This window comes from Podarcis cretensis, assembly GCF_951804945.1.
Source record: "Podarcis cretensis genome assembly, chromosome: 5".
Classification (NCBI taxonomy): domain Eukaryota; kingdom Metazoa; phylum Chordata; class Lepidosauria; order Squamata; family Lacertidae; genus Podarcis; species Podarcis cretensis.
In genome coordinates, this window is record NC_137174.1 from 52,770,513 (window position 1) to 52,794,647 (window position 24,135).

General features: G+C 43.8%; 2 protein-coding genes across 3 annotated transcripts in view; one reads left to right on the top strand and one right to left on the bottom strand.

Annotated features, from left to right (window-relative positions):
- LOC307216110 (guanylate cyclase 2G-like) overlaps positions 1 to 4,840 on the top strand; it is a 34,286-nt gene extending 29,446 nt beyond the window's left edge. Inside the window, exons 19-22 of the mRNA XM_079975966.1 lie at positions 1,196 to 1,294; positions 2,065 to 2,156; positions 2,953 to 3,060; positions 4,704 to 4,840. Of these exons, the coding sequence (XP_079832092.1) occupies positions 1,196 to 1,294; positions 2,065 to 2,156; positions 2,953 to 3,060; positions 4,704 to 4,781 (377 nt within the window). The 3' untranslated portion in view covers positions 4,782 to 4,840. The remainder of the gene's footprint in view (positions 1 to 1,195; positions 1,295 to 2,064; positions 2,157 to 2,952; positions 3,061 to 4,703) is intronic.
- A 3,657-nt stretch (positions 4,841 to 8,497) lies between these two features.
- Positions 8,498 to 24,135, bottom strand: part of TECTB (tectorin beta) — a 36,780-nt gene continuing 21,142 nt past the window's right edge. The window contains exons 4-12 of one of the 2 annotated variants that reach the window (XM_079976034.1): positions 23,712 to 23,902; positions 22,757 to 22,899; positions 22,581 to 22,653; positions 19,489 to 19,592; positions 19,319 to 19,402; positions 18,112 to 18,274; positions 15,480 to 15,549; positions 11,308 to 11,340; positions 8,498 to 8,666 (exon numbers count right to left, since the gene is read on the bottom strand). In XM_079976034.1, coding sequence (XP_079832160.1) covers positions 8,614 to 8,666; positions 11,308 to 11,340; positions 15,480 to 15,549; positions 18,112 to 18,274; positions 19,319 to 19,402; positions 19,489 to 19,592; positions 22,581 to 22,653; positions 22,757 to 22,899; positions 23,712 to 23,902 — 914 coding nt within the window. In that variant the 3' untranslated portion in view covers positions 8,498 to 8,613. Of the gene's footprint in view, positions 8,667 to 11,307; positions 11,341 to 15,475; positions 15,550 to 18,111; positions 18,275 to 19,318; positions 19,403 to 19,488; positions 19,593 to 22,580; positions 22,654 to 22,756; positions 22,900 to 23,711; positions 23,903 to 24,135 lie in introns of both variants that reach the window. The other variant, XM_079976033.1, reaches the window with a different exon arrangement.

The following is a 24,135-nucleotide window of genomic DNA, read 5'->3' on the forward strand; positions in this document are numbered from 1 at the left end:
AATTAAATACTATAACGAAGGGACTATTCATATTCAACTTCAGTTTGTGTGCAGCTCTGTTCCAAGGACTTTGCTCTGTTCCAAGGACTTTGGGGGAGGTAGTGACACGTTTTAAAAGCAAATACAAACACATTGAGACATAAATCATCTTGTCACATGATATTGCAAACACAAGTGTATATCTTTGGTGCTGAAATATCAAGTATGGCTACAGATTGATGAACCATACCAAGTTAAAGCAATAAAGCAACATAATTTGTATAAGTGTGTGTGTGTGTGTGTGAGAGAGAGAGAGATATCAATCCATTAGGCTTCCTGGAAATGCCTTTAGTCTTGCCAAATGTGGGCTGCCAGGATTTGGAGATGTAGTAATAATAAGAATGTGGCTGATGGTTCCCTATCATGTGATGATGAAATATAGACAATATGTTCTGAGATATAATTAATTTGAAGGGAATCTGGCACAATGAGTAAAATTTTCTCAGCATCATTTAAGATTTGATTCACAAGTGTATTTTTGAGGTGATTCACAAGTGTATTTTTGAGGTGATTTAAGTCTGGTCACATTCTCATTTGTGTGTATCTATGTAGAAAATGGCTGCAGAAATGTCTGACGTTAGTACTTCAGAGTAACTCAGTCTACTTGACTACATAAAGGTAAAGGTAAAGGGACCCCTGACCATTAGGTCCAGTCGCAGATGACTTTGGGGTTGCGGCACTCATCTCGCTTTTCTGGCTGAGGGAGCCGGCGTACAGCTTCCAGGTCATGTGGTCAGCATGACTAAACCGCTTCTAGCGAACCAGAGCAGCGCACGGAAACACCGTTTACCTTCCCGCCGAAGCGGTTCCTATTTATCTACTTGCACTTTGATGTGCTTTCGAACTGCTAGGTTGGCAGGAGCTGGGACAGAGAAACGTTGTGGGGATTTGAACCACCGACCTTCTGATCGGCAAGTCCTAGGCTCTGTGGTTTAACCCACAGCACCACCCGCTTCCCCACTTGACTACATATCCCCCCCAAAAAAACCAAAAAACATGACTGCTCTGTGGGAAGCAGAAAAGACAATTGGTAAATGGGATCACATTGCTGTAAAATCCAAACATTAATTCATAACTCTCAAAAGCATCATTGCATATGAGATTCTGCGTTTCTTTTCTCTGTGGCTGATGCCTTTCCTGGTGTTTGTTCTTCTAGGCCCTGTTGTTGCAGGTGTGGTGGGGATCACAAGGCCACGTTACTGCTTGTTTGGAGACACAGTGAATGTGGCTTCAAGGATGGAAAGTACCAGCTTACGTACGTTGCATGTATTTGTTATGAAGGTATGAGAAAGGCTGGTGTAAACTCCAAAAGGCGAGAGAACATGTTGTGCTTCAAAAGCCAATGAATGAAAGCTTAGAGCAGGGAGAGAAGCAGAACTTTCAGCAATGTATAATCATGAAGGGATGTCTTCAGTCCAGTTGCTGGGAAGCAGCAAGAGAATTACATAGCTATTATGCCCTCCTTGTGTGCTTCCCTGAGGCAGGTGATTGCTCACTATTGGCAATAGGTTAATGGACTATACAGACCTTTGTTCAGACTGAATAGGAATTTTCTTCTTCTTTTTTTAGAGTATTACAAAGTGAAGAAAAATGAAAAGTTGGTGGGCACATTTCATGTCAAGAACTGTCATCATTCCCATACACCACACTTGCCTCTGAATTGGCAACTGAGACAGTGGTACTCAACACTGGGAGTTGGATCTGCTGCCCCCGTTCTACTGCTTTTTAAGCACCATGCCCCCTATGTTCCATAGTGGGTGGTCCTTAACAACCAGCTTCCAATTGATGCTCAGCTGTAAGGCCACTTGAGTTGTTAGTTGAAATCAGCTGCCGTTTCCTTGTGCCCACCTATTTCTCTTACCTCATAGCCAGGTCCTAACACTGAAAGTGTTAGTTGGTACAAATATAAGCAACTGTCCATATTTGTTTTTACTACAACATTTTTAGAGTTTTTCTTTCCAAATATAGGCAATCAATATGCAATATGGTAAATTTCTCTCTCTCTCTCTCTCTCTCTCTCTCTAGCTCTCCAAATCCATGTCTCTATGATCACAGCAAATGTTCTCCAGATGATTGGAGGTTATGATTTGCAGGAAAGAGGGACCATAAGAATAAAGGTATAGTTCTCATGGAAATAGGGGTTCCTAGAGCTGGGAAGAACCCAGTGGTGATCTAGTCCAAGCTTCTGCACAAACATGAGGCCACCAGCTTCTAGCCATATGAATTTTTAAAATTCAAAATCAGACAACAGTCCTCCACCACAAGCAAGGAGCAGATGCACTGGAGAAAGGTATACCTTGTGAAGACATCTGCCCGTAGCTTAATATCGTGTGAAGTTGTACATGTTGAATTTTCAATGTCATGGGGCCTTGGCCTCAGAATTAGGTGATGGATTGTCAGGCACTTTGACTAGTAACAAATTTAGGTCAATTACTGAACTATTGGGGGGCAATAGTTGGACAATACTATTTATTTTTAATATGTCTGTAAGCAGCCATTCCTGTGGGTTGTGTTCTAATATACATACAGTGTTCTGGGCCCAGAAAATCCTGTTGCACCTCATGGTTCTGAGTAAGTCTTGACAGCAAGAGCCAGAGCTCCCCACCCCCTAAAAAGAGTCAGTCTAAATATACATCTATACATATATATTAGGAAATGGAAATCTATGTAATGGACCTGTGCCCTGAGTCTAAATACCTAGCAATCTAGGATACTGGGAGAAAGGATGGAAAATTCCAAGAATCCATCTTCCCTGTTTTTTTCACACCACCTTTACCTTTTACCTTGAAGGAAATTCATTTTATTTTTCATAGCACCAACTATTCCTAAGGTGTGTGCAATCATTTAGAGGATTGGTTTTGTTGTGGTTATGTGAGGCAACTTTGCTTTCATGTTATTTCTCTTGGCTGCCAGGGCAAAGGACATCAAAGAACGTTTTGGCTGAAAGGAAAGGTTGGATTCCATCTGCCCCTACCAGAGTTTGGCAGTGATGTAGAAAGCCACCCAAAGGGAAATGCTGAGGTAGCTATTAGACCCGGCAAGCAATAACATACATTGGACAATATTACATACAGTAACTCATATGTGATAAGTGCAGTGTTTGCATGGGGAAGGATTAGCGCTTGGGTGTAGGTCGAGCACACCAACCCCAAGGGGCACAAACGGGTGGTAGTTGAATTCCTTATTGGTAAAGCACTCCATTGCAGAATCTCCCAGGGTACACTGCTACATGGCTAGCTAGGCATTTAATCCCTAGCCTTGTGCCCTGAATGTTGGAGCAACAACATGACTACCTCTCTTCCGGAATGCAAATCCCCTCACTTGACAGGGCATGCACAAGCAACCTGCAACTTTCCCTGAACCTGGCGCTTTAAGCCCCTCCTTGTCCTTGGAGACAGAGGAGGAGGGGACGGAAGAGATCCTAACAACCCAAGTCTTCTAAGGACTGTCTCTTCCTCCCAATCCTTCCTGCAACTTGTCCCACACCTCTGACAGCCCCATCTCTTCCTCTTCCCTCAGCCCCAACTCCTGCCTCGCAGGTAGCACAGAATCCCACAAGTCACTGGCTCCTTCTCTTAGATAATTTCCAGCTCCCTTGCCTCCTCCACACACCTTTTGGAATCCTGCCAGCCACTGACATCTACCATTGGGGGAAATAGAGCCATACGAAAGACTGAAATTGCTTTGGTAGTTTTTAACTGATTTAACAGCTGGGAATCTTCACAATTTATCCTGTCACAATAAGTCCTCTTCTTATCCTCATCTGCCAGTGGGTGCACAAGTATTCCATTATTTCTAGCTTTGCCAGCCTGGTGCACCCCCCCCCCCCATGATTTGGGCTACAACTCCCATTAGTCATGTTAACATGAATGTTTTGGGTAGGGCCAATGAGAACAGTAGGCCCAAACTTTTGGAGAGCACCAAGTTTGCTAAATCTTCTTTAGTCTAACCATCCTTTAGCTTGGCTTTTCTGGGGCCTTATGCTCTGAGTTTAACCTTCACATTCATAGTTCCTCCTGCGCCTCCCCCCTCCCCTCCTCCCTGGTTCTGGAGATGGAAATCCCTTAAGCTAGGTTAGCCAATATTGTGTCCCTTCAGCTCCAGGCAACATGTCTAGAACAGATTGTGTGATTGTGTGTGTGCAGAGGGTGCAGAGCAGGGAGGAGAGAGTGAAAGGCCTGTTGAGTAAGCAGAAATGCTTGTGCCAACAGGACCCTAACTGAGTGCTGAACTGGATACAACCCATATTGTCATTCTGTGCAAGTACTTAGTTGTGTCAGTTATAGCACTGTAGTATTTTAGAATCTATTTCCAAATAGTTCCTCAGGATACCTAGCCCAAGGCCCAAATACAAATTATATCTTAATAGTGGACTCATTTATGGTCATAGTCAACCATCAACAAGATCTTAATCCAGAGTAGTGTAGCACAATGTCAGAGCTGTTACAATGACAAATGGGTTGCCTTCTGCACTTTCAAATGGAGTGTGGGAGCTGACAAATGCATTTCAGTCCTGGGGACAAGTGTTTGTAAGAATATTGTTTCTCTACAATGATAGCCACAGTGAGAATAACAAGTGAGATTAATGAACAAACTCTCAAACAGCCCCCCTTTCAATATTATTTATTAAGTTAAAATTCCCATTAATTATTTCCACTGTACAGGGCTGCCTTCAGATGGCTCAGGAGTTGGACGACTCCATATCCTCCAACACTTCTCAGAAGAAAATAAGGATGTCCTAAGGAAAAGTGGGACATTCCTATATCAAATCAGAAACTGAGACAGCGTCTGAAAATTCGGGGCTGTCCCTGGAAAACAGGGACACTTGGAGGGTCTGCAAAGGTGTAGTTGGCTATTATGTTTCCAAAAGTTATCAGACACTTTGTTTTATGAACTTGAGCTAGATGTATAGCCTAGATCAACTTTGGGGTAAAATTGTAAAATTGTAAAAAAAAAAAAAGCTTAACCACTTCAATCCTAACACAACTGAGTAAAAATTAGTTAAAACAGTTGAATCAAAGAGTTTCTGCATAACAGAGTTTAACTTTCCCCTCTTCATTTTCTCCATATTCCATAAAAGTGTGTGTAGCATGTATGTTCAAGGTAGAAAAATCAAGTTCTGAAGTGAGGAGAAACCTGCATTAAAACATATAATTACTTCTACTATGTACTTTTTCTCTCATGAACAATACTATCTCATAAAGACAGGCTGTGGTCTGACTTTTTTATATGCCTGTTGTCTTTGTCCATGGAGTTTTCTTGGCAGGGATACTGGAGTGGCTTGCCGGTTCCTCCTCCAGGTGGATCACGTTTGGTCAAAACTCTCCACTATGACCTGTTCATCTTGGGTGCCCTGCTCGGCATAGTTCATAGCTTCTCTGAGTTATTCAAGCCCCTTCGACACGGCAAGGCAGTGATCCATGAAGGGGGCATATAAGTTAAATAAGCAGGGAGACAATATACAGCCTTGTCGTACTCCTTTCCCAATTTGCTGTGGTCGATACTGTCATAGGCTTTTGCATAGTCAATGAAAGACATCTACTTCTGCTTCATTGACTATGCAAAAGCCTTTGACTGTGTCGACCACAGCAAACTATGGCAAGTTCTTAAAGAAATGGGAGTGCCTGATCACCTCATCTGTCTCCTGAGAAATCTCTATGTGGGACAAGAAGCTACAGTTAGAACTGGATATGGAACAACTGATTGGTTCAAAATTGGAAAAGGAGTACGACAAGGCTGTATATTGTCTCCCTGCTTATTTAACATATGCAGAATTCATCATGTGAAAGGCTGGGCTGGATGAATCCGAAGCCGGAATTAAGATTGCCGGAAGAAATATCAACAACCTCAGATATGCAGATGACACAACCTTGATGGCAGAAAGTGAGGAGGAATTAAATAACCTTTTATTGAGGGTGAAAGAGGAGAGCGCAAAATATGGTTTGAAGCTCAACATCAAAAAAACGAAGATCATGGCCACTGGTCCCATCACCTCCTGGCAAACAGAAGGGGAAGAAATGGAGGGCAGTAAGAGATTTTACTTTCTTGGGCTCCATGATCACTGCAGATGGTGACAGCAGTCACGAAATTAAAAGACGCCTGCTTCTTGGGAGAAAAGCAATGACAAACCTAGACAGCATCTTAAAAAGTAGAGACATCACCTTGCCAACAAAGGTCCGTATAGTAAAAGCTATGGTTTTCCCAGTAGTGATGTATGGAAGTGAGAGCTGGACCATAAAGAAGGCTGATCGCCGAAGAATTGATGCTTTTGAATTATGGTGCTGGAGGAGACTCTTGAGAGTCCCATGGACTGCAAGAAGATCAAACGTATCCATTCTGAAGGAAATCAGCCCTGAGTGCACACTGGAAGGACAGATCATGAAGCTGAGGCTCCAATACTTTGGCTACCTCATGAGAAGAGAAGACTCCCTGGAAAAGACCCTGATGTTGGGAAAGATGGAGGGCACAACGAGAAGGGGATGACAAAGGATGAGATGGTTGGATGGTGTTCTTGAAGCTACCAGCATGAGTTTGATCAATCTGCGGGAGGCAGTGGAGGACAGAAGTGCCTGGCGTGCTCTGGTCCATGGGGTCACGAAGAGTCAGACATGACTAAATGACTAAACAACAACAACAAGTGGTCTGACTATATCCGGGGTGCCTAATCTGTGGCCTTCCAGACATTACTGGACTCCAACTCCCATCAACCCCAATCAGCATGGCCAATGGTCAGGGATGATGGGAGCTGTAGCTCAACAAGATCTGGAGTGTCACAAGTTACCCACCTTTCTACTTCATCAGCCTGCTGGGAGCCTGAGGGTTCCTGCCTCTCTCCACCTGGCCCAGGGCAAGGCCTGACAGGCTTCATAAGAACTGCTGCTGCTCAGCAAGGACTGGGGTATTTTGGGGGAAGTTTTGTTGGGAGTTTTTGCTGTTATTGATATTAATTTTTGTATATTTATTTGTATGTGGAAATTGTTCAGTTTGGTTATGTAGTTTTTGATGTGTTTTATTTATTTTTATGACTACTTTGCTATGTTTGTAATGATGTAAATCTTTTCATATTGTAAGCCGCCTTGAGCATTGTATTAACTGTGGAAAGGTGGCGTACAAATTATGATGATGCTGTTATTCTAAGGGACATCTGTTACACAGTGAGAACAGGTGCTAAGGGAGCCTCTGATGCTATATCACAACACAGACGTCAGCTGTAATTCAAATACTTTCTTGGGTTGTAGTTCTCACAGGCAGACAACCTTTAGCCTTTAAGGACATACAGCCATAGCTTGGCATGCAACACCCCTCACACTCATTCACTAAACATGATGCATTCTGCGGCTGCTCCCAAACTGTATGCATTACATCATGTGGGTGGATGTTGCGCTTATTCACCTGCAGCAATCTTTGCTAGCCATTGTAAGTTCCTTGAGTATGAAAAATATCCAGTTCCAGTAAATGGAATCAGCACTGCTGCTTATTTAAGCAGCAAGCAACAGCACACACAGTCTTCCTGCTAACAGATGCTGAGACCTAATTCACGTGACTTCCATTCTAGCAAATTCTCCATCATTTATGCTTGATGTAACATATTCTTGTGCTAAGCCACCATATGCAAAACTGCATGCTAGAATTGCTATGGTATCAAAGAAGTAGGAACAGCTATGCTCTAGGGAAAAGAACTGCCCATTGACCAAATAGTGCTGTATTGTTTTTGAGTTTGGTGGAGGTAGAATGCATGCCTGAGCTCCCTTCTGATTCCTGGATCCAGCACAGATTCAATTCCTGGAATAGCCAGGCTAGCTTCTCAGTGAGGTAATGGCCCTCTAAGCATAGGCCATTAAGGTAACAAAGGAAGTGGCTCTGTGCCTGACGACAAATGGGTGGGAGCCCCTCAAGTTGCTGGTAGTTAGAAAGAGAAAGGCCAGAGATGAGAGTTGGTGTGCGAGGTAGAAGCTTGAAGCAAGGCTGCAGAGACAGAGCCATGCCTGACTATTTCTAGAATCCAAGCCTATGGCTATGGGCGAAACAAGACCTTCTTGGCATGTTAATGCTGTGAGCCCCTCCTAGGCTTAAGTTGTGTTTATGTGCAAATAAACCATATATCATAAAGACACCACAGTCTCCACTGGCCTTTCTTCTGAAGGAAACCGAACTCTGGAAACCCTGGAATTCACACCACTCAGAGCCTGGGGTGGTGTGTAAAAACATCACCACCATGAGAATGAAGCCAGCAGTCTTCTGCTAAGAGTGCTCCCAGAATCCCGAGAATGATTTAGCTCCTTAATGCAGATAGCCAGGAAGTGAGGACTTCCTTGTCTTTCGACTAACACTTGGAAGCAAACAGCAGACTTCCTTCTAGCGCTCTCAGGCTTCGTTTTGAGATACACTTATTTGAAAAATGTGCACACAGCTGGTAAAAATCACCATTGGTATTCTCAGCTGCCACAGAAACCAAATATAAGCCAGGTGAAATTTATTTGTCATGTAAAACAAGGCAGCAGGTAAAACAAGCATCTCTTCGTAGCAGTAAAGGACCATGGGGGTGATCAGCAGCAGCTGATGTTGGGTTGAGTATTATAAAAGAACTGCGCGAATTCCGAGAAAGAGGAGTAAATGGCAAAGGATAGCTGCAAAGAAGAGAGAAATAGGAAGAATGTGAGTAGTCTCGCTCAGTGAATTTCTGTTACATTGCCCTGTTTGAGATTTTATATAGCCACAGTTTTGACACCATTTAAAAAGGCCCAACCCATGATTTATCATTCCATCTTTCCACGGTGATTAAGTTATATGCTGAATTCAGTTTTTATACAGAGCTTTGTGTTGGATGTATGCATTGTGGTGGAACTGTTCCAGATGAGGAACATCCTGGAATCTGCCTGGGTTGGCCATCTGCCATGATCAGGAATGTTTTAGTTAGGATGCAGGCTGTGCTGTGCAGTTGTATAGCTCACTCCCCATACAATGCTGGTAAGACCACAAGTGGAGGTGGATGCCTATTAATTTCGATGGGTTTGCTGTGTGTAAAACTCAGTTGAATACCACCCTGTATGTATTTAGCCAAAAAGTTAGTGATTCTGGGTGAATTTGGAACTTTTATTACTTCATATTCTTCTTGCTGTCACCTTTTTTTACCTCAAGGGCCACAGTCCCATGGGGGAGGGGAGGAGCACATTTCAGGGGCTTTGTGCCGGTGATGAGTGGAGCCAAAAGCAAAAGCAGGCAGAGCAATGGATGGGATTCTTATCATTGTCTAGCAGGCTACATTCCAGTCATGCAAAAATTAGACACCTCTCTCCATCCTCCAGACAGGCAAGCAAGAAATAGGCATTATCCATACCCTCCATCATGTTGAGACTGAAAACTGGGGTGTGCATGTTCCCTGATATGCTTCTGTGTGAGTCTTGTGACTTGTGGGAGAGCGCGGAGGCAAAAAAACCTGAGCACTTTGGGGTTCCGTGCTTTCACGTGAGGTCCCGATCTCACATTTTTTGGGACTCTGTGATCTTGTGAGAGAGCATGACACCCAAAAATGGGATGTCCCAATTTAATTGGGTGCATTATCACAGTTCAAGGACACATTCCAGTTAGGGAAAAACACTTGCAAAGGATGTGCAGCAGGGCCGGGGGGTTGTGGCCTTGGGACAGTTTTAAGGACCAGATAAGGCTGCCTAGTGGCTGCAGAGTAGTGGCCCGTGAAATATGTGGCTTGGTGAGGGGAAAGGGCCTATGAACAGTCCCAGTGATAAAATAAGGGGTCGGGGGGGGGGGGCTGCATTTGGCCCCCAGGCCTAAGGTCCCCCACCACTGTTGTAATTGATTGTTTTTATATTAGCTTTTTCTAAATTTATGATGTTTACATTTGTGGTGTTTATAAGCTACCTTGATTTATCTTTTTATAATTTTATTTCTGAATTTCAAAAGTTTAGAAATTGATACATACTTTCCCGATTCATATTCATTTCACATTCTACTTCCCCACCAGCCCTCATAATTTCTGATATTGATTTACATTAATTACCTTGTTTATCATAAACAAGGACATGGCAGCAAATTCTGTCCAGGAAAGCAATTACCGTAGTTTTCGCTCCAAAACACGCACTTTTTTGCTCCTAGAAAGTAAGGGAAAATGCCTGTGCGTGTTAAGGAGCGAATGCACGGATCGGAGCCATGGCTGCCGTCAGTCAAGCAAAGCAGGAGCCGCTTACACACTCTACGAGGCTCTCGCTTTGCTTGCTTTAAAGCGACCTGGAGCCGGGGAGGAGGGAGGGAAGGAGAGCCATGGCAGCAAAGCGGGTAGCAGCCGCTTACACGGGAGGAGGGACAGACATTAGCAAAGGTCCGTGCGCTCTCTAAACAGAGCAATGAGGCTGCAGAGGGACGGCAGGAAAGATAAAATTTAAGCAACCAGCAGCAAAATAAAACCAACCTCGAGCTCTGAGCCACGCAGTGAAAACCAGTAAGTTAAAAAAAAAAAGGCTGGGGATGAGGGAGAGGGGAAAACTTCGCAAATCCCCGCGTCTCAGCTGATCCGCTGGGAGGGAGCAGCTTGTTTTCAGGCAGGATAGATTGGAGCATTGTCTGGGTCCTAGTGCCCCTATCACTTTTTTGTGCTCCATTCTATTGCTGCTGGTGGCTGCTTATCACTCAGGCTACAAGGAGGAGCGCTTTTACACAGCTAATGGTGAATCCCCTGCAATCCAAGTCCTCCTCACTTGCTCAAATCTATTCTGCCTCAAAACAAGGAGCGGAAGGAAAAGGCTGCAAACTGTTAAATGGAAAAAAACCCAGGCACAGGGCAAGTACCTTAAGTATACCTTTAAAGCAACAGTGCTCTTTCCCTCCCTCCTCCCCGCTCAGCTCACCAAAAAGCTCCTTCTCCACGCGTGCTCCTTGTCCCTTGAGTGCTTTTCCTTCCCTCCCCACTTAAAACGTGGTTACAAAGCACGGATCCACATGGATCCTCAGGATTTTTGCATTGGGCTACCCCATACTCACCATCAGATCACATGTCTGTGGCCACAGCATGAACCATAAAAATCATGCACCCACTGTTTCGTTCAGAATATTTTTTTCTTGTTTTCCTTCTCTAAAAACTACGTGCGTGTTATGGTCAGCTGCGTGTTATAGAGCGAAAAATACGGTAATCTAATACTATTATAGTTCTGACATCCTTCAACTATAATAAAGTTTATTATATGGCATTTTCATTAATGCTGATAAATTTCCATTGACTAACATGTTAAATAGTTTAATATTTGTAATTTTTACCTGAAAAGTTGAAATTCCTGGTTAATCCTCTATCTGTGAGAAATAAGAAAAGTTAGAATGCTCACAGGAAATGACTTATAAGTAAAAAGTTAAATCAATGCAATAATGTGATGAACATTACACTGCCACAAACTACATGCGAAAGTAATGATCCATTCAGCAAGGTGGAATGGCTTGATTTTATTACTTCATTGTGTCCTTTAAAACATTTATATTATCCTTTAATCTATCAGTGTCTGAAAGTGGGCCCTCCAAACAGGCCCCTTATCTGTGGACGTGTTCTCCTATTGTTAAAATAATAAAGTGATCTGGAATAGGGTCTAAACTCAAGGCCATTTCAGCTCAACAAAACACTGGGCAATGCAAAACTATAAATAGAAAGTGTGCCCTGCAACACGTGTAGGTTCCCTCAAAACTTGGAGACTACAAAGCCTTGAGGCACACCAGGTGTTACGGAAATCTCAGAGTTAGCCTCCACCCCACTGTTGCTGAAAGGACCACAGCTCAGAGGTAAAGCATCTATTTTGAATGCCGAAGGTCCCATGCCCAGTCCCCAGCATCTCCAAGTAATAATAATAATAATAATAATAATAATAATAATAATAATAATTTATACCCTGCCCATCTGGCTGGGCCTCCCCAGCCACTCTGGGCGGCTTCCATAGAAAGCAAAAATACAATAAAATATCACACGTTAAAAACTTCCCTGTACAGGGCTGCCTTAAGATGTCTTCTGAATGTCAGGTAGTTGTTTATCGCTTTGACATCTGCTGGAAGGGCGTTCCACAGGGCAGGCGCCACTACCGAGAAGGCCCTCTGCCTGGTTCCCTGTAGCTTTACTTCTCGCAATGAGGGAACCGCCAGAAGGCCCTCGGTGCTGGACCTCAGCGTCGGGGCAGAATGATGGGGGTGGAGACGCTCCTTCAGGTATACTGGACCGAGGCCGTCAGCACCAACACTTTGAATTGTGCTCGGAAACGTACTGGGAGCCAATGTAGGTCTTTCAAGACTGGTGCTATATGGTCTCGGACCAGGGAATCCTCCACACCTGCCCGCCTCCTGTCCCCCCAAAACAGCACTTCTGTCTTGTCAGGATTCAACCTCAGTCTGTTAGCCGCCATCCATCCATCCTCCAACCGCCTCCAGACACTCACACAGGACCTTCACCGCCTTCACTGGTTCTGATTTAAAAGAGAGGTAGAGCTGGGTATCATCCGCATACTGATGAACACCCAGCCCAAACCTCCTGATGATCTCTCCCAGCGGCTGCATGTAAATGTTGAAAAGCATGGGGGAGAGGACAGAACCCTGAGGCACCCCACAAGTGAGAGCCCAGGGGTCTGAACACTCATCCCCCCCACCACGTTCTGAACACGGCCCAGGAGGAAGGAGCGGAATCACTGTATGACAGTGCCCCTAGCTCCCAGCCCCTCAAGACGGTCCAGAAGGATGTTATGGTCGATGGTATCAAACGCCGCTGAGAGATCCAGAAGAACTAGGAAACAGCTCTCACCTTTGTCCCTAGCCCACCGAAGATCATCAACCAGTGCGACCAAGGCAGTTTCAGTCCCATGATGAGGCCTGAATACTGACTGGAAGGGATCCAAATGGTCCGCTTCTTCCAGGCGTGCCTGGAGTTGTTCGGCCACCGCTCGCTCAATCACCTTGCCCAAGAATGGAAGATTTGAAACTGGGCGATAGTTGGCCATTGTGGCTGCATCTAAAGATGGTTTTTTAAGAAGCGGTTTAATAACCGCCTATTTCAGCGGGTCTGGGAAGGCTCCCTCACAGAGGGAAGCATTCACCACCCCACGAAGCCCATCGCCCAGTCCTTCCCGGCTAGCTTTTATAAGCCAGGATGGGCAAGGATCCAGGAGACAGGTGGTTGGCTTCACTCGTCCAAGCAGCCTGTCCACATCCTCGGAGGTAACAGATTGGAATTGATCCCACTCAACTTGACTAGACAGAACTCTAGCACTCTCCCGCCCCAGCCCTGCTCCCACGGTGGAGTCTACTTCTTCCCGAATCTGAGCGATTTTATCTGCAAAAAACTTTGCAAAATCATTGCAGGAGAACATGTGGCCCGTACTGGGCCCCGATGTTGCAGGTGGTTCCACTAAATTGTGAACCACCTGAAAAAGTCTCCTGCTGCTGTTTTCTGCAGATGCAATAGAGGCGGTGAAGAAATTCTTTGCCGTCGCTATCGCCACTTGGTAGGCTCGACGTTGAGCTCTAACCTGTGTCCGGTCAGATTCGGAATGAGTTATCCGCCACCGGCGCTCTAGCCGTCTCAACGATTGTTTCATTGCCCTCAGATCCGTGGAAGACCACGGGGCTGTCCAAGCTCCATGCAATCGTAGAACTCAGAGACCTGCTGTCAGTTACTGCAGACAGTTCTGAGTTAGATGGACCAGTGCTCTGACACAGGTATAAGGAGCTACTGTACCTATATGTTCCGTGCACCTCATATGGCTGTATTGGAACACCCTTCTTTGTAAATGACTCTACTGAATTTCTTCTGGACTGATTAATGAGACAAAGAAAGCTACAAATCCCCAGTTATCCTTGGCCACATTTTCTCGCATAATCCCTGGTTGGTTTCTTGCATAATCCCTGGTTGGAAATAACATACCAGAACATGCCCAGAAGTATCGTTTCCAACTAAGGATAAAACCTGCAAGGTATGGCCTGTGTTTAGTAACACCTCTTCTCCTACTTTTGCAAGTTTAATACGGTGTCGGATTTAGGGTGGTTCAGGCAGCTCCCCCATACAGGGCGCTGAGCTGAGAGGGCCCAAAATTGAGAAGATCCATCATTGAGAAGATTCATTTGGGGGCACCAGATTTTGGCCTTGTTCAGGGTGCCATTCTACCAAAGATTACCAAAGTCCACCTCTGATTAATATATATTTGCTTTTGGCTTGGCAAGGGAGTAATGGTTAGTGGAAGGGGACCAACTTCATTTGGAGCAGGACTCCTAAGAGTTCTGGGTCCAACCAGTGGCGTAGCAAAGTCAAATGGTACCCGGCGCGGAAAATGTCACACCCACACCCACACTGAAATCTAGTTGGACTCCCAAGAGACTGCGATCTACTCACAGTATAAAAAGACTGGCTGTGATCTACCCATTGTCATTGCCAGGAGTTGTTCAGCTTTTTTTAGGGAAGGATTGACCAAGGTTGTCAAGCTTTTTCTAGGGGAGGGTTGGCCAAAGTTGTTAAGCTTTCTGTGGGGTTACAGGGTTTGGGTTCTGAGTTCTATCCTTCCCTCCAACCTCCACTTGTTTGCTCCTTCCCATCCTCTCCCTGCCTGCCTGCCTGCCTGCCTCCTCCAGCAGTCCGGGAGCACAGGGCTCTCAAAACAGCAAAGTGGTGCAGCTCTCCTCCTTTCCCTGACAGCTCGCGGTAGGCGGGAGTCACAGGTAGGCGACGTGTAGAATGTCACCCCCCTCAGTGGTGACACCCTGGGTGAGGCGGACCGCCCCCACCTTGCTCCGCCCCTGGGTCCAACTTAAAAAGCGTTGATATTTCATCCCCATATTTGAAGAATTTCCCTAGTAATAAGGTAAAGGTACCCCTGCCCGTACGGGCCAGTCTTGACAGACTCTGGGGTTGTGCGCCCATCTCACTTAAGAGGCCAGGGGCCAGCGCTGTCCGGAGACACTTCCGGGTCACGTGGCGAGTGTGACATCGCTGCTCTGGCGAGCCAGAGCCGCACACGGAAACGCCGTTTACCTTCCCGCTGGTAAGCGGTCCCTATTTATCTACTTGCACCCGGAGGTGCTTTCGAACTGCTAGGTTGGCAGGCGCTGGGACCGAGCAGCGGGAGCGCACCCCGCCGCAGGGATTCGAACCGCCGACCTTTCGATCGGCAAGCCCTAGGCGCTGAGACTTTAACCCACAGCGCCACCTGCGTCCCACTTCCCTAGTAATAGATGTACCGTAATCAGAGATTAGGAGGATATTGGAAACCAGCCCACACCAGTTAATCTGAAACAACTGCAGCAGAAATAAAACCCAGTAAGTTATTGCATTCATTCCTACCGAAGAGGTTGATTAATTATCCTACCTTTTCATCAAAGGGCAGCATTAATCTTCCCCTTTGCAGGTAGAGAATAAACTGTTTCACAATGTAGCACCCAAATTATAAATCAAAATATCCTTCTGCACTTACTGTTCACGGTGAGTTCGGCCATTAACACACCACCTGTTGGCTCCATTCGTTGTCTCCGATTTGTACATAACTTAAAAGGAACAAAGAAAATGATTTGCTTGATCAATATTTATTTCTAAAATATTTCATATATATCCTACCTTTCATCAAATCGATCCTGGGGCATGCAATCCTAATAAAATAGTTACTGAAATCACAACCTCAAACTCAGTTAAAATATAAAATATTAAAATAAAATAAAATATAAAACCCACCATTACAAAATACAGCAGCAGACTACACCCAGATATATTAGTCCCAAAGAATAAAAGGTAGACAATGTGTATGTCCATAGAACTGAACACATACTTAACAAAGGAACATTTTTTTTCTTCCTCTAAACCTAATAGCCCTTATCAGTGTGTTAGCATCTTTGTGGCTCTCTAGGCATAGGGGAACGGTAACCCTAGGCTTATTTATTCAGAAGTAACAGAGCAATCCTAATTTCAGTGAGGCAGCAGTGGGGTGGGGTGGAGCAGCAGGGCCAGGGCTGCATCCAAAGCCCTTCTGCCCATATCAGCAAGGCTGGAAAGTGCAGAGAGTGGCAAAACCCAGCTCTGTGCTATTGCTCCATGTTATGCAGCCTGAACTGTCCCTAATACCTTCAAATGAAGACAGCAGGGGTGGCCTGGGGTCCAAGGAATCCTGGGCCAGCTTATTTTCCACTCCCAAACCTATTTGCAGCTTTTTGTAGGCTATTGCCAATGGGAGTCCCACAGACGGTACTTCCACCTGCCTACACTTTCAGTAGATGGAACTGGGAGTTCCATGCCAGCATGATGTCGGTATCATACCATGGGCTGAGGCCAGTAGAGCTGTTTTGGGCAGGACGGAGGAAGACCTCTTAACCAGCCTCTTGTTAGTGCAGCAGATCAGGGGGTTGGAATTGCGGTCCAAGCCCCATGGTGTTCCATAGAGCTCACTTCCAGGAAAATGTACAGAGGTTTTCAGCCTAAATCACAAGTTCTTGGAGACAGAAGCAAGAGTCACCACAGGGCTAAGGGTGGGATCTCCAGACCAGCAGTCTCATTTGCCTCATTTCATTTCAGTTTTGTCAAAAAAGATCAAGGGTAACTGGTCAAAACAGGATTTAAACATGCAGCGCTGAGGGGGACATATTATTCAAGTTCAAGGTAAATAGTTCGTAAGAACAAAGCACTGCAGGGTACTTAATGGAACATCAGAGGATTTCTCCCTGCATGGTTTATTCAAATTCATTGTAATCAAGGAAAATAGCATCCAATTATATTTTCTGGCCTGAGATAAACTGGTGATTTCTGGGCAATGTGTAGTGTCTTCATTCAGTTTCCACTGTCACATGGTTTAAGACTGAAGGCAGCCCTGTTTAGGGAAGTTTTTAATGTCTGATGTTTTATCACCCAGCCACATGGGCGGGGTAAAAATAATAAGTTGTTATTATTATTACATGTTTCATGCTCTAAATTCTCCCAAAGATGTGCTGCAACATGATACCTCCATCCATCACTTTTCCAGCAGGTTAGCCAGCTGCCAGATGGCAGCAATAGCAATCAGACAAGATTTGGATGTTCTGCTTTTGTTTCAAGTTGACCCAAAGCCAAGAATCAAAGAAAACTGTTGGCAGTTACAGAAGTTCCTTTCAGCTACCCAAAATCAAAAAGGTGTGTGCTGATTATCTGCTATTTAGCTACATGTATCCATGGGTATATGGAGGAATGAAGTTGCATATGCAGATATTGTAATGGCCAGGTATCAGCGGTGCCCCCGCACAACACCAGTGTTTGCCACCTCCCGCCTTTTGCCTTCCACTCTACATCATAGTTGCAGTGCCCAGTGTTACTGAACTAAATCCACCTCTGAAAGGAGCGCTGACTAGGTTTGGAATCTAGAAACAATTCATCCACAAACAAACATTGTCCCGTGTGTTGCTCTAGCTCCTCCTAGTGAGAAGAACCATAGTTTTCTAATTTCCATTTATTGCAGTTGTCTTCCTCTAAGGCAGAGGTATAGAACTTATGGACGTCCAGATATTGCTAGACTGTAATTCCCATAATCCCTGAGTACTGGCAATACTGGCTGGGGCCGACGGGAGCTGGATGACCGTAGGGTTGGATTCAACGAAACTGATGTGCTAGCAGGACAATGAATCCTCTCTTTGGGAAGAACCCCAGAAGAGCATTGCACTGGGCAAACAAAAATGCTTGTGCTAATAGAATGATCATAGTAGTGCAATGTTGAATTCCTCCCAAAGGTTCTAAACCCCTGCCCTAAGGAGATCGGGGAAGCATGGTGATGTCTACTCTATATTACCTTTCCAAATAACACTGTGAAGTGGGCTAGGCTGAGAGACAGTGACTGTTTGGCCCAAGGACCTTTAAGGCAGAGCAGGGGTTGGAACCACGGGATTGCGCCAAAATTTGCAGTCTACCCAATCCAGCAAAGTCTTAAGTTGTTTCTTGTAACAAAATGAGAAATGACTTTTTTTTCTTTTTCAAAAGGTTCAATCAAAATTCCTTCTCACTGCTTTAATAGGCCCTCGGGAACGTGCAGGGTTTTGTTTTTTGTTTTTTGCAGGCTAGACTTCATTCTTAATTGCTACACACAGAAAACTTACCACAGGGCACGATAACTTCTCACTGTCACATACATGCGTCTCACAGTGCAGCCACACCTTGGAGAGTTTGGGAATATTCCGGAACCGAAATGCATTAAACTGGAAGGTCGCTCGGCTGTCTTTCCCATTTTCATGCACTATGATGGTGTCATCTGTGGGGCACCTGAGCCACATGATAACAGGCACTCTTAGAATGAGAAGAACAATAAGGCACTCCTTTTCTTCTCTTATCTCTAATACTATTACTGTATTTATTGCAGCTATTGCAAGAACATAGCATGGTTTCTGTGACAAACTGAGTACCTCTGAATGTTAGATTCAGTTGTGTAAAAAGAAGCTGTGATTGGACAAAAATGAGAGAGTGAAATGTCTGTCTTATATATTTCTGGTCGATTGAAAACAGTAGTAATGTTGCAGAGAACAGGGTAACCAAAATAGTGTCCTTGTCCTATAAATGTTGTTGGTCTGCAACTCCCATCATCTTTGAACAATGTCTGTGTTGGCTGGGGCTGATGGGAATGGTAGTCCAATATCTGGAGAGCATCAACTTGGCCACCACTTGGTGTAAAAAAATCACCACTACCTGAAGTGAAACCTTGGATCAAAACCCCTAATGATTTGCTCAGACCACATCATATACTAATCACACAGGCAAACACTATATCACATGTACTATTATTTATTTATTACCTGCCCTTCACCCTAAGGTCCAAGGGTGGGTTACAACATTAAAGCACAATATTATTATTATTTTTAAAACAACCTACAATGATAACAATAAGGTGGGTCCTAAAAACATGCACCTCAAATGTCAAAAGTCAGAGGTATGTCTTCAGCATTCTCCAGAAACTGGATAATAAAGCTGCCAGCTGTGCTTCTGTGGGGAAGACGTTCCACAACTTAGGGGCCACCACAGACAATGCCCTCTCCTGGGCTGCCATCCCCCAACCCTCTGAGGACAGAGAAACTACCAAGAGAACTTCCGATCTCAGCACCCAAGAGTGAAGGAGGTGGTCTTTCATATATTTGGGGCTTGAGTTGTATAATATTACTAGAAAAGTACTTCATTTGACATTAAAGGTAAAGGGACCCCTGACCATTAGGTCCAGTCCTGACCGACTCTGGGGTTTCTTAAGATATGCTTACCCACAACAGTTCCATTTCATGTGAGTAATGTTTATGTCAACCTTCTCACAAATTTACCTACCCCTTAGTTATCAGAGGCCACTGGACTGGAAAGAAATATTCTGATGAGGGGGTTGCCCAACAGTTAGTCAGAACTACTTTAAATCTGAGGAGACAAAGAGATGTGAGTACCAGACGAGTGAAAATTTCAATGATAATTTCACATTGGTGTTGATTGATGAAAAGTTGCACCTGCTACTTAAGCCCTTTGCTTCTACGCCAGCAAATATGTCTGAACCAATTTCTGAAGTTTCAACTACGAAGGGGGCTTCCTTCTTGACTGTAAACTTGGCATTCTGAGAGGGAAAATGGAGGAATGGGTTAGTAATGCAAAGGAGGAACAGCAAAAGTTTAACAATTAGATATAATGTCAGCAAAGATACTCTGTCACCAGCAATTTCCACTTTGTTTCCCCTTATGCCATTTTTGTATCTGTGTTTCGTTTGTTTTTCTTAACATTCTTATGATGTTTGCCCTAAATTGGCTCAACAACAGGATGCCTTGAAGTCGAGTGTGTAATGCTTCAATGAAAGCTCAAGAAATGTGGCTTAGAAGGAACTATTCCATGCAAATCACCGAACAGCCACATATAAAGGACAGCAACAAGCTTTTCAGTATCCGAGGGGGAAAAACATTTTATAGGCAACATCCAACTAACAGTTTGCCATAGCCAGCCATGCAGTGCTGAATGAGGAAAGCCACACATTTCTCTGGTGAGCAAGGCACAAGATTAATTGTCCATGAAGCATCAAATCACAGAATGTCTTCTCAAATTCCAATGCTAAAACTGCTGGGTGAAATGACTCAAGTACAAAATTGATTCAGGGATATATATCACATAACACACACCCAACCTGGCTGGTGCATGCTATGCAAGATATTTGTCATGTGGAAAATTGTCAGAAAGAAAGATAGTGAAATGACTTTGCAAGTGAATCCCCCCCCCTGGTTTTCTCTCATGATAATTAATTGAATTAGGAATAGAAGAAGCTGCCTTATACCAAGTTGGACCATTGAGCTCAATATTGTGGACGGTTTGCAGGCAAAGTATGTGTTCTGACCCTGAGCTACATTAGTTATTTCAGTGCTCAAAAAGGCTCAATTGGTCAGTGTCAAACCACTTGTTGGATTCCAGCCTATTCTTAATAGTATAACAGAAGAGTAGTAAAAACTCGGGCACAACAAATTTTATTCTGAAAAAAAGAAGTTGATAAATAACCAAGCCACATAAGGTGGTGAAACGTACATAAATACATAAGAACACAAAGTAAGCCTGGATAATCAGGCTAATGGCCCATCTAGTCCAGCATCCACAGTGGCCAGCCACAAATACAACAGCATTCTCCTTTCCTGTTTAGCACATTTCATCCCCAAGCCACAGCTAGTTAAGTAACTGTTATAGACAATTTTCCAACAGTCTTTTATTCTAGGTGTGCTGAAACAAGGAATATAAACACCAACACAGTGCAGTTTCAGTGACATTCTATTACTTTAGGGTCATGGGAAAACGTCAGTCACCTGACCCCATGGAGAGAATCTCTGCTAGAGTATCTTGAGGTCTGGCCTCTTCAGTTATTCATGGCAAAATCTGGGCCACCCTCTGTCTGAAATTTGACAGAAAGAGATTTGGAGTTGATTTCTATTCAAGCACTGAGTGTGCTCACACATACTGTACCAAAATACTGAAAGGGGGTTAGAACTTTCAGTTAAAAGCCTTATAACCTGGAACAAACACGAGAAACCAAACACAAAGTGGAATAAAGATCCCAAGAGAACAATAAGCATCTTCTCGATTCAGAGGATAGCTAGGCAAATTTCAGGGGGAATGAAAGGAACTTCTATGCGTAGTGAGACCTAAAAGACAAGATAGTCATTGCCCTTTGTTTGCTGTTTTCGGGAGGGTTTAATGGCGTCAGTTACAGCACTAATGCAGAATGCTGAGAGTACAGTGCTTGGACCGCAGTTTGGAACTGCAAATATATAAAGATGATGTAGAAAGCAGTCTGCATAGTACATTGTTACATGATTAGTTCAATAAACAATCAGATCCTAAGGGCATGTTTGGTGTCATATAGGGAAGAATCTCAATGCTGGGTTCATTTGCTACAAAATTTGAATTAACATAATTCAAGTACGTAGAATAATTGAGTGGTACCAGACCAGCCTATAATACAGCAGATGTTTACATAAGTAATGAATTGTTCTACTGCAAGACATATGCTCACCATGCCAGCCAAGGGGCCCATAAATTAAAAATCTTAAAACCTACATGGTTACAGTCAAATTGTGGCTCTGGCATCTGGTGCAAAAACTAAGTGAGTTGATACATGCGTGCCCATTATCACCCAGTGACTACAGCATCAAGCAATGATTTATATAAGTGGAATTTCTTGTCACACAATGAATAGTAGAGAACCCACACCACACTACCAAAAATAGAATGTGGAGCTGCCGTTCTGTGAATGGGAGAAATTCTTCCATTTGCAGAATGAGTTTGGATCTAGGTGAAGCTCCAATGACTGGAAGTGGAGAAGAGGTGAGTTTCACCATTTCTCCCTACATCCCCCAGGCCATCTCTTACACATTCTAAAGGGACTCCAAACTGCCAAGGTCTGAAATCATGCCATTCCACAAGCAGAACTCCATTGAATTCTTGGTTTAACCCAAATATTTTTGAATGCAAGCTGTTTATAATATTGAATAAGAAATGCTTAAGTGATGACTGCACATGCACATATCTTATTATACAGACTAATAGGAAACCCTTGGGCCTGTATCCTGTTATACATACTAATAGCAAAATACATTTTTGGAATGCTACATAGCCGAAACAGCATTAACCACACACCAGTAAGAAGGTATCCACAGGTTTGGAGGAAGCACAAGAAATAATAATAATGGTTTAGGGGGAAACTAAGGGATGGGAAGTCCATTGAGGATGATCATGTGTAAGGCCATGGAATGCTGGAGAGGGTAAAAAGAAAAAAGGAAAATGTGGGAGGAAGGGGAATGGAATGGATGAATGAATGACTGGATTGATGGCAAAATTTTGCTGCACTCTCACTTGTTTGAAACCTAAAAAACACTGTTATGGCTCGCTACTTTGTGTAGCCCATGGTACCCCCAAAGAGTAACAGAATGTCTACAATCAAATTTTTCATTTACATTTGGTAAAATGGAGGCAGTCTCCTATGCATCTGCATATTTTTGGCCTCTTCACTTCACCATTGCACCATCGAAAAATTTACAGTGGAAATCAGCAGACAGACACAGAGGGTACTTACAGTATAGAAGTTGAGGGACAGCTGGCTTTCAAATGAACCGGAGCTGCCATTCTTCACATGAATAGTTGCCACTCTAAAAGAGGCAGGAAATGTCACATGACTGAATCATACACTGTTGAATGCAGAGTGAGGCATATGCTAGAAGACGAAGGCCAATTGAATCGAGTCAGAGTTACCTTTGGTCAAAGGCAGCGTGGTTCACCAGATAGTTTGCATGGTATGTGCATGTAAATGAGTAGTTTACAGGCTGACTCTTCACAATCACAGAGGTGTCATTGGAGACGATGGAGTTATAGAAATGATAGATGGGGCTTTTGAACTGCAACCATGAAAAGATCAAGAGGTAAACGGTGACACTGCATATGCCATTTTTGTTTTACACGGTCACGTCAAGAGTTCACTTCTACATTATCTCAAATTTCCGAAAGAGAACATGCGGGAAGCACACTGTGACTGGTCTGGTGAAATAAACTTTTGCCAGCAAAAAGTCACGGCCTGTAAATAAGTTGGTTATTAAAGTCCGTGGGTTGTTCTTTTTTGGTCCAAACTTCATATTTTTAGATTACACCTCTGTAATCTAGAGTCCCTCAGCAATTTGCAGTGCTTTATTTTATTTTTTAAAATGTCTTGTAGTTATTAGATGGATTAGACATAAACATACATCCAAATCTCCATTCAATTCTTCCCCACATGTACAAGGGAATGTGTGAAGTAGGAGCTGATCTGCAGTGTTAGCCCTAGGTATACACATATTTAGTACAGGGTCTGCATAGGGGTGTGTGGCATAGTACCTAAGATTGCACATGTGCCGCAACTGTGAAAATCTCCCTAGTGCACAGAGCTGTACAGATGCCATTTTAAATGCCTGTACATTGAATGGATAGGGCCAGCAGTGTGTGTTCCATCAGGGTGAAGCTATCAGGGATCAAATATAAATTTTAACAATGGATCTATATAAAACAATGTTGAAAAGGTATAAGAGATATTGTGAATCTATTGTTTTTCAAATTATAAATTAAAAAGTTATTGTAAAACTGGTGAAAGTCTCAGGAAAGGCATGAACAGCTTCAGACATTTATTGGACACAGTCACCATCCAACTCGGGGAAGCATTTATACTTTGGCTACTTACATCAGATTGAGTTCCACAGTATGACTTATTTTTGGGTGACAAATCTGGGATTGTAAACTGGTAATACCCCGACTCATGGACCCCGTTGTAGCAAATTCCTCCAAGAGCCAGTTGATTAACTTCCCACCCATAAGGACATTCGGGGATTCTTGCGATTATGGTTTTAGGATAACAGTACACCAAAATGGCATCTAGAAGTAAAAAAAAGGGGGGAGGAAAGCACTACTAGAGCATGGTTAAGTGATTACAAAATGTGCCTCTATCATTATTTTGCAAATGCCAGTGAAAACACAAGTTCCAAGGCTTAGCTCTGGTAAGCCTGGACTCAAATCAAGTTTTCAGCTTGGCAACTAGTGTATCTCCAGACGTTCAAACTACATTCAATAAATGCACGTGGTAGGAAGCAGCAGCCTGCAACCCCAAT